Genomic DNA, 17857 nt, shown 5'->3' with positions numbered 1-17857 from the left:
AACTAATAGTGACGAACCTACAAATTTGTCACTAATATTGTGAAATAATTTTGTTTTTATTTTTTTCAATAAAAAAGTATTAGTGATGGCTCCCAAATTTGTCACTAATAATAGGCTAATAGTGACGAATTTGAAGATTCGTCACTAATATTGTGAAATAAATTATTTATTTATTTTTTTAAATAATAGTAGTGACGGTTATTTATTCGTCACTAATAAGTGTCTTTTAGTTGCGGATTTAATACGTCACTAACACTACAGAAACCGTCCCTAATATTTTTTTGGGATAATTTCTGTGCGAAAAATTTTTTTTCGCGATATTTTTTGATTTTTAGTGACGGTTGCTAAAACCGTCACTAATACCCACTTTTAGTGACAAAATTGAATTTGTCACTAATAGTTTCGTCATTAAAAATCAATTTTTTTTTGTAGTGATGGTCGGTTGACTGAGTATAATGAAAAGTATAATTTGTCCGTTCGGTCAACCGTGGACAGTATATGTTTAAAACTAGGTCGGTCGACCGCAAAACCTTAGTTCAAAATCAGTTGGTCAACCGAGCCAAGTCAAACTTTGACTTCGGGCTTTGAATGTATTTGGTCGACCAAGGGTTATAACACATAAACTGGTCGGTCGACCAAGGCTTTTTAATTAAGCCTAAAAACCGCAACGTTGGTTGACTGAAGTCAGGTTTGGTTCCCTACGGTCACTCTATGGTCATTTTGAACTTACATTCACATCATGCATAATATGCAATTATTACAGACCAAAACCAACAATGCATTTACAATAAAAGTACATCTATCTTCTTCTTCTTTCTGCTCTTTACTTCCTTATGGAATATGCCAGATGAAGTGATCTTTAAGTTCCATTCTGGCTTCCATATGCCTTTGTCTTATATGTGTGCCAGATATAAACTTGTTCACATACTAAATACACACAAAAGATACTGATTTTTTGTCAGCATCAAAATAGAGATCGAACTCAAAAAGTAAACAAGCTTGGAAAATCACCTTAAAATAGCCAATTGGCCCTTTCCTTGGCTGATCGAGCCAATACAAAAATTTGAATTTTGGCTTAGCTCAGCCGACCAGCACCTTCGCTTGTTGACCGAACCTCTCAGGTTTGACTTAATTTTCAGTGCTAAAAGTCATTAATTTTCTAATTAAACAAATTCAAAATGACGAGTGTGTCCCAAATCGTCATATTTTTTAGAAACCTATAAATACCCCCTCATAGCAAAAGATTTAATTGATCATTAGAGAGAAAATCCTCCCAAAATTATTTTTGTTCTCTATTCAATTTTTACTCTCTTTCCATTATTCTTTTTGAAAAATCTTTATTGAAAGAGAGCATTTTCATCTTGGCCATTCAATATTCATTCAAAGCATAATACTCTCATTTATTCCTTTGTTTTTTTTTTTTTTTTTTTTTGAAAATCAATCTTTTGAGAGTAGCTTAAAGGTTCTCCCATATATTTTTCTTGATAAATTTTTTTTTTTTTTGGGGAAAACCTTATTCTAGCTTGTGAATATTTTGTATTTCCATTACAAGATTTATAAAGCTCATCTTGCTTTTATTGCTAGAATTCATTTTTGAGCTAAACTTTAAAAACTCCTATACTTCATTTTGAAAATTATTTTTGCTGATATCATTCGAGGATTTGAAGATCTTTGAGGTATTCATTGCATATTTTTTTTTAAAAAAAATCAAAGATTATACATATTTTTATTTGGGGAAAAACTATTTGGAAGCAAAACCCCAGATTCTCCTACACCTTCATTGAAAAATATTTTTAGAGAAATATTTTATTAGGGTATAATCTTTGGAGCATTCATCATATATATCTTTATTCAAAGATTGCAAAAATATTGTTTTGAGAAAAATACCCCTACTCACTTGAGCTTCATATCATACGTGAGTGCATTTATGCTTCGTTGTGTACATCCTTACTTGTTGTGAGAAGCAATTTATTTGTACAAAAATCTTTTATTGTTTTTGTATTCCCGATGTGTGATCGTTGGAAGAGGAGACCCCAACCTGCAAGGCGTGGTTTTTGTTGAGAATTCCACTTGTGAGCTTGTCTCACATTGGAAAATTAGAGTGGATGATGGGTGCTTATATACATGGTTGAGCCCAAGACCCAACTTAAGCTTTTGGGTCAAGTTGGTATTCACCCATGTGTGTCAAGCCCACTCATAGGCTCCTTTGGTCCTAACAAGTGGTATTAGAGCCGACGGTTCATAACTCTGTGTAAGTGACATCGTAAAAAGTCGAGACGTGAAGTTAATTGCTCTGATGTGCTAATAGTTGGAAGACCAAGTGTGTGACTGAGGCCAATAAGTATCATTTAGGTTGCAGATGGATCCGAATAGGGTCAAGACGTGAGAGGTAGGATTGGTTCGGAGGCATGTGGAATGCAATCCGACGCATGTAAGGAGCCAGTGGTAAGGCCAACTTAAGCAATTGTTGGGGAATTGAGCTGACTCCCATAAAGGAGATGGTTTCTGTTCAAGAGGGAGCGGTTGGAACTCACAAGTGAAGGGGAGATTGTTGAGAATTCCACTTGTGAGTTTTGTCCCACTTTGAAAAATTTGAGTGGATGATGGGTGCTTATATACATGGTTGGGTCCAATACCCAATAGGCTTAAACTTTTGGGTCAAGTTGGTATTCACCCATGTGTGTCAAACCCACCTATAGGCTCCTCCGGTCCTAACAATTTTGGCACTGCTTGTAAAGTGTTGCTGGGTTTTGGCTTCGCTTGATAAGTGCAGCTGAGGTATTCTTCACCCTATAAGTAGATGTTGTATTAGTTGAGCTTAGGTCAAGTTAATTGAGTCGGGGTATTACTCACCCTGTAAGGAGAGGGTGTAAATGGTGTCGCTCCACCCGTTAAGTGAGCATTTAATGAAATCCTCTTGCTAGTTAGCTTGAGGTGGGGATGTAGGCTGGTTTAACCGAACCTCGATAAAAATATCGTGTCTAAGCTTTCTCTTTCCTTATCTCTTTAATTTCCTGCACATGAATGTTTGTATATTTAATTGTGAATATTGTGCATGATTTAAATATTTTCATATATTTACATTAGTGGTATTTCTGATTGCTTAAAAAGACCCTAAGTTGCAATATACTGTTTGTAAATTGGAATTTAACTTAGAGAGTTTTTAAATACCCAATTAACCTCCCCCTTTTTGGAAATACACCAATAACAACAAACTATTTTCTTGATTCTCAAAGTTTAAACCGTATTCCATCTTATTGCAAGAATACCTATTCTGTTGAGCTAAACAAACCGTAAATCACTACGAGAATTAACTATAAATCTTCCATAAGAGAGATCAAGAAATAAACAAGCATGACTTAGACACGATTCAACATGTTTTACATTTTATAAAAAAAAAGTAAAAAAAAAAAAAAAGATAAAAAGTTAAAAAAAAAAAAAAATAGACAATGGGCGAGAGTTTTTTCCCGTTTTATTATTAAAATAAACTAAAATATTAAATAATATTCTATTTGGGAAAAAATTTCTCAAACTGATGCTCATGTAATCTCGCAGCACCAAACTGCGAGATTTAAAGCTCCAGCGAGTGAGAAGGTGACGCGCGGCAGAGTAAATCTCGCAGGACCAAGCTGCGAGATTTACTTTATCCAATTAATTCTCGCATGTTCTTCCTACAAAATTTACCCCATATATATATATATATATATATATATATATATATATATAATAAAAAATGCTTTATAACCAATTAAAAAAACAAAATATTTTAATTCAACGTTAATAACGCAAAATGTCTTTTAATTTATAATTGTAAAGAAATTATAAAATATTTTCCAAGGAAAGCTTTTGAATGTAGTCAATTTTTTCAACAATTGAATTAGTGATTATTTGGAAAAAAAATTCAAAAAAATAAGTATTCTTTACAAATAAATATACTAATAATAGTTATAATAGATAAAATTAGTTTTAGATAAATATTTTTGTAGATAAGTATTTTTTGTAAAACGTTCTTTTCGTTGGAGCATAAATTATTTAATTCTCAAGGAGTTAATTTTTTAAAATATTCCTATTTAATTTATAAAATTTGAATTTTTAGAATTATTTATTCATAATTACAAACTATTATCATAAAATTGGAGTATTAATCAAAAGAACTTGATATTTACAAACATTTTAAAAACAATTTAGAAGATATTGATAGATATTTACGAATCTAATTTTACTTGCTTAAAAATTGACCCCTAGTTAAATAAAAATGAGAAAAAAATATTTTGACTTATCTGAGTGGGTAAAATCCTTAAAAACCATACTTCACTTGATCTAATATATATTTATACAAAAGTGACATTAAAAGCTCACACTATTAATTGTTTTATATTGTCAAGATAAATTAAAACCGAATTTATAATTAGTCTACAAACCAATCAACAAGTAGTAATTAAGTGAACTAAATACACTTAGGAAAATAATAGGTTGGTACCGACTCTATGAAATCAAAGTTATTATTTTGACCTCCAGCAATTTCAAATACTTCTAGATGTTGCGATGCCATTCAAACTTAAAATAACAAAAATTTTCTATCCATTGTCATTTTAGTACATCAGGTCGACCTCCTTGTGCTGGGATCCGTCGAACATCCTCGTGGACAAGGTCCAATGCAGCACTCATCAATCGGTGGATAGCAAGATCTGACAAGATCTGATCTGCCTCAATTACTATGTCAGTCTGCAGGATATGAAAATATGTGGTTAACCCATGCAAATCATAACGTATACATAACAAAAGGAATTGTGGGTTAAAGTCTTCTAACAAGTCTCAAATATACAGCAGTGGTCCTGTCAATGAAGCGGCGTGTGATGGACTTATACCAAGTGAAGTATGGGTCATCTGGACGCATCAGACTATCCTCCGCCACTCATGGTACAATGTAGTCTCGCCGATGCTCCCACGCAGTGACGAATATCATGTGTGTAGTTGACCAATCTGTGACCCCTCGACTGTGCCCATCCATGCTGTGGAGGTCATCCCCAACTATATCTATCCCCAACGTCAAAAATCGTTCAGGAATGCCCTGTCGATACCCGAACTGTCGCATGACTTGGTCGGGGAGATACCACTGGATAATATGAAAACATATAAGTAGCACTCGGGCTACCCACAGGACACTCCCGACTGCATAGTCAGGAGGCAGGTCAGCTAGAATCTCAACCGTATAGGGCCTCCATAGGAACCACACTTAAACATAAACAAAAGTTAAGCGAGCTATACATAACTGAAAGAAAGAAATAGAATATCATGTGCTATACTTTAATTGGTTTATACCTCATGCTCCCGGTGCATGTCCAACTCAAACCTATACCAGGGCAATGTGTGTAGCGCTACCATCGGTGCCCTCAAGTCGTCTCTCCATCTGTATAAGATGAAACGTAAGTTTCTGAATGTAACGACTAGTAAGTACTACGAATTAGTATTCATAGTACTTATAGAGTGAATGAGGAGGGATAGATGAAGTTGGTACTAATCGGTATACGAATGGAAGTGGGTCAACCGGATGACCTTCCTGACCCCTTTGAATTTGCAGGAAACCTCGCCGCATAGGAGCCAAGGAAGGAAATCTCTCATAGGACCAAACCTGTAGTAGACGAAGGGGACCAACAATCTATATCTTCGAGTGGTGAGCGGTGCGACACATCTCCCTGTATAGCCACGCCAAAGTAGCGGACCCCCAACTGTACGAGTGACACACTTCAAAGTTTGCAAGGAGTGGAAGGAACATCAGATGCACATAGCTACCTGAAACATCAGAAAATATCACCCCTCATATCAAACACAACAAGTGGGCTCGTGCGTGACATGCCATAGTTTGTGCATTTGCATCTGCATCTGAATGTTTTTGAATTTTCTATTTATTTTTACATGTTTACATATTTACTACATATAAATACAAAATAATTTAAAATAATTAAACTTACATTGTCACGTATTTCTATGTATTCTTCATTAAATTTTGGACAGTTTTGTAAGTTTTTATAAAACTTATTTTTAAATTATTCAGAAATTTTTATTAACTACAATTTGAGAAGTTTTAAGCCATTTATATAAACTCATTTTGAAAAATATAATTCAATTAGAATTTTATCACTTTAATCTACCATAGGATTAAATAACTCAATTGAGTTTAAAAAATTATTATCTCAATGCATGCTTCTTATTGTCTTATCCCCCCACAGGTACCATATTTTTATATAATTTATTACTACCACTATGCACAATATGACCTCGAATTATGAATAAATAAAAATAAGTTTTTCAAAAAATTAAAAACATATATTATGAAAATATTCAGCATATGACTTCAAGTGCTAAGTTAGGAAGTAAATTATAACAAAATTTAAATGATATTTAAGGGATCAATGGAATAATTGAATCCTCGATTTCAAAACATGAAGTGGAATAAAATTTTAGGCAAGTTGACTAATTTGAAGAGTACAAAAGATTACAAAACAAAAGTTATACGGGCAGCTATTATCTATAATATATGAAAAGTGATGAATTTGGTTGTGATCAAAGGAGACACTAAAAATATGAAACATAAGATCAAGCAAGCTATTCAAGAAATAAAAATCCATTGGAAATGGAATTCCTACAGTATGTATATACATATACACAAGGTATGACAATCACAGTATGTAATTCATACTTATAAAATATGACAATCACATGTTATATATATACATCAAGAATAAGATTATTTTTTTATTACAGAATAATATATTTATTATTAGCATTTAATAAAAACATTTTAATGTTAGTTAAATAACAAGAACATAATTATCAATTAAAATTTTAATTAAAAATATTTTTAATTTTAGTGTAAAACATATTAGAAACGAATCATATATTTTAACATATTAATTATTGATGCAATATAATTCAATTTTAAAATTAAGAAAAAAATCATCTATTAATTATTGGATCTAAAATTATCAATATATCATCTCATGATTGTTGAATTGGATCTAAAATTATCAATATATCATCTCATGATTGTTAAATATATATATTTAAATAACCAATACACTTATAATAAAAATTGCAATAGAAAAATTAAATGGAAAACTAAACAAAATTAAAATACATGCCTCAAATTTGGGAGTTTGAAATAAAAACCTTCAATCAACGAATTGAAGGTAATTTAGACTAAATAATGCATACTAAAAAATCAACCAATCAATCAAAAAATATGTATTTTCAATTAAAAAAAAAATGAGCTTAGGGTTTCAAAAGCCTTACTCCATCTCCCACTTTTATAATTTTCCTCCTCAAGCAACTCCTGCCAACAACGTTCACGAGCAGCAATGTTCGCCAACGGTAACCTACAGCGTCTGGCCTCTGCTCTCTACTGCACTGGTGTTGGCTGCTTTGAAACGCGAAGAAAATTGAAGGAGAAAGGGCCAGAAGAATGGGCAAAGCAAATCTTGCATGACCAACTTACGAGATTTGCCACGCGTCAACTCACATAATTTCTGCACAGCAAATCTCGCAGCTTGGTCCTGCGAGATTTGCTCAGCCCCGTGTCACGCGTCACCTTCACGTTTGTTGGAGTTTTAAATCTCGCAGCTTGGTGTTGCGAGATTTGCTCAGCCCCGTGCCACGCGTCACCTTCCTAGTCGCTCGAGCTTTAAATCTCGCAACACTAAGCTGTGAGATTACGTGAGCATTAGTTTGAAAATTTTTTTTTCAATTAAAATATTATTTAATATTTTATTTTATTTAATAATAAAACGGAAAAAAACTCCAATGGACGATGTTAGTATTATGTATGAATAGACTATGCAATTTGCAAACCAAACACGTGATATTAGTGTTTATAAACTATTCAACATAAAAATTTGAAAAAGAAAAAATATGCATCACAGACTCTCCAACAACCCAAATAATTGTGCATTATCCTCACCACACACACACAGAGAGTCAACAGTGGTGACTTTGTACAGCATTTCCTTTATTTTTATAAATTTGAATTCCAGCAAGTCGATCACATATTAAATTTGCCTCACGAGGACGACAAGAAATGGACTCCAGCACCGGTGAAGTTCCGACGCCGGCCGGCTTCGATTATGACCGACTAAGCGAACTAAAAGCATTTGACGAATCAAAAACAGGTGTCAAAGGCCTGGTCGATGCCGGAATAGTTGAGATCCCTCGGATTTTCATCCAACCGCCAGAAGATATCAAGAAGCCGGCCGAAAACGGGGATGCCCAATTCATTTTTCCGATCATAGACCTGAGAGAAATCGACGGAGATCCGATCCGGCGGAAGCAGGCCGTCGATGAAGTCCGGAAAGCGTCGGAAACATGGGGCTTCTTCCAGGTGATTAACCATGGGGTTCCGGCGAGCACTTTGGAGGAGATGCTGGAAGGGGTGCGCAGGTTTTACGAGCAAGATCCTGAAGTGAAGAAAAAGATGTATACACGAGATAGAACTAGAAAGGTGATCTCTAATAGTAATTTTGATCTCTACTCTTCACGAGCAGCTAATTGGAGGGACTCCATTTATTGCTTTATGGCACCTGAACCCCCTCAACCTCAAGAATTGCCTCATGTTCTCAGGTATTTAGTTCAATCTATACGTTAGAATATAGTTTTTTTTTTTAATTCAGTAAGTCTAAATCTAATTATATATGAATGAAAATGATAAAGAAACAGTGCAGTATTCAATAAATTAATCGAGTCAAAAAGAACCATCTATGTTGAGACAAGCATGCATATGTTTTGGTTTTCTTCTAACCTAGATGATTAATTTAGAGAGATTTGGGAGGAACGCCTTTACATCATTAGAAGAACTCACAATACAAATAGCACTATAAATAAATATCATTATCAACGTGCCATGATATGATTGACTAGGAATCAATTGCGAGTATCAGGTGCATAAAAAGAATCATCCCTCTTTGCTTGTTACTTATTTTTTTTTCTTGGGAAATCATTTAGATTTTATTTGAAACTTGAAAAATATTTAAAAAATATGTATATATATATATATATATATATATATATCAAAAAAATCTATATTTTTATGTTTGGTTATCAAGAAATGTGAAGAAAAAAAAAAAAAATGTTGTGCAATGGAACGTGCGGAAATGATCGTGCGTTGCAGCAATCATGATGAACAATACGAAAACACATAGAGAATAATGAAAGTAATAAAGACACAAGAATTTAATATATTTGGGCAGAATGTCTATGTCCAGAGGAGCAAGAGGTGGCTAAAATTCACTATCTATCAAAACTAGGGTTACAATATTATATTTATACTAACCTTACACGTATAGAGGGATTATAAAATTCTCCAAATACCCCTGTATCAATCCCCGAAGGATATCCCCAACCTATTGATCTTCCTAGTTCAAATTTCAAAAACAACACCGAACAAAACAAAATGTTGACAGTTTTCTTCCTAATTAGCTTCTTCCTGAAACCGTTGATGTAACTGTTAATGAACTATGCAAAATCGTCGACAATTTTATTCCTGATTTGGCTTTTTCCTGAAACTGTTGATGTAACTATCGATGGTATTTCTTCAGACCAGCTTCCTTATATTTCCTTAGCTTGCTTTCTCTATACATGTGTTTCACTTAATATGAGTCACATACTTCAATAATCTCCACCTTAGTGAATATATACCCCTTAGGAGAATAAGAAAATATAAACTCGCCGCTCCACCTAGGATAATATGTTGAGATGCCTCCCATCTAGCATGTAGAGATGTTGATCAAGTCCAAGCATGTAACGACCTATTTAATTTTCACATTTTTTTTTCCATAATATAATAAAACCAATATCACAAAACTCAGCAGATCATAATCCACCTATACCCGTGGGTACTAGGCATATAATAGTAAAATAATGTGGAAGCCTTAGCAGCAGGAAAACATAAAATCATATATATCCTGAAATATCATTAAATACAAAACCAGAGTTTACAATATCCATAATACAACCTCCAAAATCTCCAAAGACCAGTCCTAGGGTCGTTTTCCACAGAATCCATCTGACCCTACCAAAAAGACTTACCCTTCAGAAAAGGGTAGACCGCTATATCTATCTTAGCGAAGCTTTATCCGCTGTCCAATCCGGGGCTCCTAAAATATTCAAATAATTTGGGGTGAGACATCTCTCAATAAGGGAAATAAATCAACACTAGTGTATGACAACATGTTGTGATATATATATATATAATCATGAACATAACTAGTAAAACTGTATATATATATTTCTGGAAAAAACATGTATAATCATAACATGACAGAACATACTGAATTCTCATAGCATAAATCATCTCATATAATAATAATATGAAAACAACCCTAGTAGGTTGGCTGACTGTTGTCATGTATTACCCCCACATGACAGTCTATAAATCCGATGGGTCTGCCAGACCTGGTTCGTACACCAGGGGCGCTCACACTTCTTAAAACCACATCGACCATTCAATCTCACATCACTCCGTACAGCAGCGTTAACACAAATATCATGATGAATCATGAACACACAGCATTGGTACCGTGCATGTGCTAGCCTATAATAAGCCAACCAGGTTCTGATATCATATAGCATATACTGAAACTATGATACATGGATATTTCATACCATTAATTATCAAATCAAACATGTCACTTTGCATATATACATATATCATGAAAATCATCGGCCTGTACGCCGGTATTTCATATTTTACCATAGCTCGACCCGTACGCCGACAAATCATATCTTTAGCTCGGCACGTATACTGGCAAATCATATTCATAGCACGGTCATACACCAGAAAAACATATCCATAGCTCGGCTCGTACGCCGGCAAACATATCCATAGCTCGGTCCATATGCCGGCAAATATATCCACAGTTCAGCCCGTATGCCGGCAAATCATATAAAAATCACTGCTTGTACCCCAATTTTTCACATTATAAAAATCCATATCTTTATCATATTCTCAGAAAACAGTATTTCATTATAATTTCTACTCATACCACACGAAATAAGGTTTTCATATATTTAACATACCATCATTTTCAACAGTATTTCCCAAATATAAAACATATATATCTTGAAATCAAATGCTGTAATAATATACATACTTTTCATAAAATACTAGTTTAGTTTATCCCTTTACCTGATTCTTGAAAAGCACCTAAGAGAAATATTCTTGCACCCGCAAGGTTTCCCTCGCAATACCCTGAAAATGATATTTTCCAGAACTAAAGTTCAATATTTCTACACATACTACACTTCCTACAACTGTCAAGAAACCAAATATTGAGTAGAAAGTCTTACCCTAGATTTATGATGCTTTCCAACTCAGTCCCACCAACGATCCACTCCAACATATTTGAAGAGAACTCTCCCAAGAGTGTCGTGGTGGCTTCAGATCGTCGAACTGGCACAAGATTGGCCCGAGATCTTAAAGAGAAGGGAGGAGGGGCATAGAGGAGAGAGAAGGAGGAGTATTTGCACCGAAACAAAAAATGAAGGTTGGCTCTATTTATACACTGGGATTCGTCGATGAGTCATGTCATCTCGTCGACGAGGCCTTGAAGAAGACTCGTCGACGAACTCTCTCATCGTCGATGAAATTCAGAATCACCTAAAACTCTTTCTCGGTATATTTTTTGTCGACGAGCCCAATTGTAATTTCATCGATGAACGCAAGGCCTACTGCCCCTTTCTTTTCCCTTCCAATTTCTATTTCCTACCTCTTTAATATTATTTAAATATTATAATTATTCGGGTCACTACATTCTCCCCTCCTTATAAAATTTCTTTCTCGAAATTTACTGTTCATGTAACTTATTATCCCCTAAAAGAAAAAGGATTTACTTATTTAATTGCTTACCCTCACTTATGGCAGAGCAATATTGTGGTTACCTTTCAAGTTCTGAGAGATTACATACACAAAATAAAATTCTCCCAAAACTAAAATACCACTTACTAATTAAATTATTATATGTTCCTGCAAAAGAAACATTACCTAACTACTTACATTTTACCTGATTAAACTTCTTGGAATAAGTGCGGATGCTTCTGCTTAATCTGTTCCTCGGATTCACAAGAAGCCTCTTCAACTGTATGATTCCTCCACAAAACTTTTACCTGAGGAATCTCCTTGTTATGTAACTTTTATACTTTCCTATTCAGAATCTGTACTGGTACCTCCTTATATACCAGTGAATCACTGAGTTATAATTCACCATAACTGATAATATGAGAAGGATCAGGGACGTACTTCCTCAACATAGACACATGGAATACGTCGCGAATTCTGGATAATACAGGTGGCAAAATTAGTCTATAGACAACCAACCCCACTTTATCTAGAATCTTAAATGAACCAACAAACCTAGGACTAAGTTTGTCATTCTTTCCAAATCGCACAACCCCTTTCAACGAAGCTATTTTCAAAAATGCATGATTACCCACATCAAATTCTAGATTCCTACGGCGATTATCAGCATGACTCTTCTATCAGCTCTATGATGTACTGATTCTGTCTTTGATAAGCCTAACCTTATCACACGCTTGCTGAACAAGCTCTGGTCCCACAACTCGCCGCTCACCCATCTCATCCCAAAACAAAGAAAAATGACATCTCCTACCATACAATGCTTCAAACGGTGCCATGCCAATACTGGTCTAATAACTGTTATTATATGCAAACTCTACCAGCGGTATGAATTGAGTCCAGTTACCCCCAAAATCCAATACGCACGCTCGGAGCATATCTTCTAATGTCTATATCGTGCTCTTAGTCTGCCCATCTGACTGAGGATGGAATGTCGTGCTACATGATAACTGAGTCCCTAAAGCTTCCTGCAGGCTCTTCCAAAAACGTGACGTGAAACACGGGTCTCGATCTGACACAATCGATATTGGCACCCCATGAGAACGAATTATCTTCTGAATGTAAACCTCTACCAAATGGTTGAGGGAGTAGTTGATCTTGATAGGCAAGAAATGGACAATCTTATTCAAACAGTCAACAATCACCCAAATGACATTCTGGCCGTGCAACGCCGTCAGTAGTCCTAACACAAAGTCCATAGATATATGATCCCACTTCCGCTCTAGGATAAATAGCGGCTGCAACTGTCCTGCCGGCCTCTGGTGCTTAGCTTTTACCTGTTGGCACATTAGACACCGGGCTACATACTCGCCGATGTCTATTTTCATACCACTCTACCAGTATGACTCTCACAGATCCCTGTACATCTTCATACTACTGAGATGAACTTATACAAAGATCTGTGAGCCTCCTCTAAAATGGTCCTCCTAATATCCACATCGGCAGGAACACATAATCTGGAACGGAACCGCAGAGCTCCATCATCTGCAACATTGAATTCCTCCCCCTGACCATTTTGCACTTTGTCTGTTACCTCTGCTAATTCTGGGTCTTCTTTCTAAACAGCTTTAATTCTTTCCTATAGGATAGGTTGCACTACTAAACTGGTAATGTGAACCTGAGAACCACTCTTAACTAATTCGATGTCAAGTCTCTCTAGATCCATCATGATCGGATACTGGATCTTTATAGTCACCAACGCTAATTCCCGCGATTTCCTATTCAACGCATTAGCTACCACATTTGCTTTTCTTATGTGATAACTGATGGTAAAATCAAAATCCTTAATAAGCTCCAACCACCTTCTCTGCCTCATATTTAATTCCTTCTGAGTGAAAAAGTACTTTAAACTTTTATGGTTGGAGAAGATCTCACACCGCTCACCATATAGGTAATGCCTCTAAATTTTCAACGCGTGTACAACTGCAGCCAACTCAAGATCATAGGTAGTGTAGTTCTTATATTCTTTCAACTTTCTGGATGCATACGCCACCACCCTACTATGTTGCATCAATACACAGCCAAGTCCCTTCAAGGATGTATCACTATAGATAGTATAACCCTCACCCCCTGACAGGATGATCAACACCAGCGCTGTGACTAGCCTTTGCTTTAACTCTTGAAAACTCTGCTCACAGCTGTCATTCCATTCAAGTTTGACATTCTTCCTAGTCAGTTATGTCAGAGGCCTTGATAAAGTTGAGAATCCCTCAACGAAACGACGGTATTAACCCACTAACCCCAAGAAACTCCTGATCTCCTGGATGTTCCTCGGTATAGCCCAATTCACTACCGCCTCGATCTTACTAGGATCCATAGAAATACCATCTCCAGATATAAAATACCCCAAAAATATGACTTTCTCAATCCATAAGTCACATTTACTAAACTTAGCGTACAACTTCTTTTCCCGTAGCATTTGCATAACCTGCCTCAAGTGTGTCTCATGCTCCTCATAGCTCCTCGAATAAACCAGTACATCATCAATAAAAACAACAATGAACTAATCTAGGTATGGATGAAAGATCCTATTTATCATATCCATAAATATAGCAGGAGCATTCATCAGACCAAATGGCATAACAAGAAACTCGTAATGACCGTACCTAGTCCTGAAAGCTGTCTTGGAGACGTCTTCTGCTTTCACTTTTACTTGATGATAGCTAGATCTGAGGTCAATCTTTGAATACACCCATGTACCCTAGAGCTGATCAAATAAATCATCTATACGGGGTAAATGATATTTGTTCTTGATTGTCACTTTTTAATCTCCCTATAATCTATGCACATCCTCATAGACCCGTCTTTCTTCTTCACAAATAAAACTGGAGTTCCCCATGGAGATACACTAGGTCATATGAAGCCTTTATCAAGAAAATCTTGCAACTGATCCTTCAGTTCTACCAATTCTGCTGGTGCCATTTGGTAAGGTACTTTGGAAATCGGCGTTGTACTTGGAAGTAGATCAATAGGGAAATCTACCTCACAATCGGGTGGCAAGCCTGGTAATTCATCTAGGAAAACATCTATAAATTCTTTTACTATAGGCATGTTAGTAAGTTTCAATTCATTCTCTAACACCTCCTTTACAACAGCCACAAACCCCTAACAACCACTCATCAGTAGTCTCCTCGCCTGAATAGCTGAAACTAGCTGAGGCAGGGATTGCACTTGCGACTCTACAAACCTAAATTTTGTTCTTCCTGGAGGTCTGAATATCACTTCCTGTGTATGGCAGTCTATACTAGAAAAATTAACTGCTAGCCAATCCATGCCGAATATGACATCAAACCCGTGCATGTCCAGTACTATCAAATTAGCAAACAAAGTCTTCCATTGGATATCAACTGGACAACCTCAAAATACCCTACTACACCTCGCCACTGACCCAGTCGGTGTAGATACCAACAGTTTAGTGTCTAACAACTGTGTTTCTGCTCCACATAGTTTAGTGCACTCCAAGGACACAAACGAGTGTGTAGCTCATGAATCAAACAATGCAATAACTTTAAAAGAAAGCATAATAACCATATCTCTCACCACGTCACCTGCCATCTCAGCCTCACCCAGCATCAGAGTAAACACCTTGGCTGGAGCCATATTCCTTTGCTAGCCCCCTCGTGGCGCCTAATAACCTCCTCGGTACGGTTTAGGAGCTGGAACTGCATCTGGTGGGGTAGGGCAATCTCGCACCATATGTCCCAATCTACTGTAGAGATAGCAAACCACACCACTTGCTTGACACTCTCCCCAGTGTCTCCTACCACAAGTCTGAAAGACTGGAGGACTCTACACCACCTGAACCTTGCGACCTCCAGTTTTCTGCCTCCGCCCTCTGTCATGGTTTCCTCTCTTTCACTGACCTGGTCTATGACCCTATTGATGACCTGTAGATGCAGATCTCTTCCTCTATCCTTGCTCCTCTGCATCCAAACACTTACCAACCTCTGCCAAGGCTGCCCTTTCGACTAATTTAGTAAGGTCCTAGATCCGCAACACCACCACCTGCTTAAAAATACTCTGCCTTAAGCCTCTTTCAAACCGCCTCGCCTTTTTCACCTCATTAGGGACAATGTACGAAGCGAAATGAGAAAGCTTAATAAAACGCGCCACATATTGCTGGACTAATAACTATCCTTGCTTCAGACTCAAGAACTCCTCCACTTTAACCTCCCTAACAGTAGCTGTAAAATATCTATCAAAAAACAATTTCCTAAATCGATCCCAAGTCATGGCTATTGGTGTAGTCCTCTGCTACTCTAGAAGCCTCTCAGCAGCCCACCACCTCTCAGCCTCTCCTGTCAGTCTATAGGTGGCTAAGAGGACCCTCTGTTCCTTAGTACACTGCAACACAGCCAAAACTTTCTCGGTCTCCTACATCCAGTTCTCAACGACTACAAGATCGTCTCCTCCCAAAAAGGTCGGAGGATTCATCTTCGTAAACTTCTCGATAGTGCACCCATGGCCAACCGATGGACCACCCTACTCCCTCGAGCTCCTAGTGATCTCAGTCATAACCTGCTAAGCCACGCTTCGTAATACCACGTCAAAGTCTATCCCGCCTACACCTAATGGCCCTGCTCCATCACTGCCACTCGCATGGGCACTACCTCCTCTTGGATCCATCCTGAAAAATAACAAATGTAACTTAGAAATCATATCCTTATAATTTACCCACCTAACCTCATCACTTATCTTAAGATTCCCAACTTATTCCTAATCTTAGTCCTACATTCTAGGAACATAACCCGACAATAGTTTACTATGGTTTTACTAAAATCGTCATCGTAAGAAAAACACAAAAACCACCACGAAAGTCTTGCCTCTAGACTGTAGATCAATACCCTAAATCATTTCCTATACTCTGTTATTGTTTCCGTTGCATTCTAAAGTCTACAGAACCTAACAACCTAGACTCTGATACCAAACTGTAATGACCTGCTTAATTTCAACATATTTTTTTTCCATAATATAATAAAGCCAATATCACAAAACTTAACAGATCATAATCCACCTAGACCCATGGGTACTAGGGATATAACAGTAACATAATGCGGAAGCCTAAGCAGCAAGAAAACATAAAATCATATATATCCTAAAATATCATGAAATACAAAACTAGAGTTTACTATATCCATAATACAACCCCCAAAATCTCCAAAGACCAGTTCTAGGGTCGTTTCCACAGCACCCATCTGACCCTACCAAAAAGACTTACCCTTTAGAAAAGGGTAGACTAGTGATATCTATCTTAGCGGAGCTTTATCCGCTCTTCTATCTGGGGCTCCTGAAATATTCAAATAATTTGGGGTGAGACACCTGTCAGTAAGGGAAATAAACTAACACTAGTGTGTGGCAACATGAGCATTTATGTGATATATATATAATCATGAACATAACCAGTAAAACTATATATATATATATATTTATATTTCTGGGAAAAACATGTATAATCATAACATAACAGAACATACTGAATTCTCATAGCATAAATCGTCTCATATAATAATAATATGAAAACAACCCTAGTAGGTTAACTGGCCATTGTCATGTATTACCCCCACATGATTGGGTTGTGTAACCCAAAGACGGGATCTGACAATGGTTGGCCAACCACTGCCAAGTCAAAATTACAATCTGTAAGTCCGATGGGTCTACCAAACTTGGTTCGTACACTAGTAGCACTCATACTTCTTAAAACCACATCGACCATCTAATCTCACACCACTCCATACAGCAGCGTTAATATAAATATCATGATGAATCATGAACATATAGCATCGGTACCTTGCAAGTGCTAGCCTAGACCAAGCCAACCAGGTTCTGATATCATATAGCATATACTAAAACTGTGATACATGGATATTTCATACCATTAATTATCAAATCAATCATATCATTTTGCATATATACGTATATCATGAAAATCATCGGCCCGTATATCGGCATTTCATA

At 36.4% G+C, this 17857-nt stretch overlaps 1 protein-coding gene across 1 annotated transcript in view; it reads left to right on the top strand.

Moving 5' to 3' along the window:
• Nucleotides 1–7896: 7896 nt before the first annotated feature.
• The window catches only part of LOC131151768 (1-aminocyclopropane-1-carboxylate oxidase homolog 1-like), a 43244-nt gene continuing 33283 nt past the window's right edge, over nt 7897–17857 (top strand). Inside the window, exon 1 of the mRNA XM_058103170.1 lies at nt 7897–8613. Within this exon, the coding sequence (XP_057959153.1) occupies nt 8075–8613 (539 nt within the window). The 5' untranslated portion in view covers nt 7897–8074. The remainder of the gene's footprint in view (nt 8614–17857) is intronic.

The sequence above is a fragment of the Malania oleifera genome, chromosome 3 (assembly GCF_029873635.1).
Source record: "Malania oleifera isolate guangnan ecotype guangnan chromosome 3, ASM2987363v1, whole genome shotgun sequence".
NCBI lineage: Eukaryota > Viridiplantae > Streptophyta > Magnoliopsida > Santalales > Ximeniaceae > Malania > Malania oleifera.
Note: the sequence above shows the minus strand (reverse complement) of the source record. Positions and strands in the feature narration are given on the sequence as shown.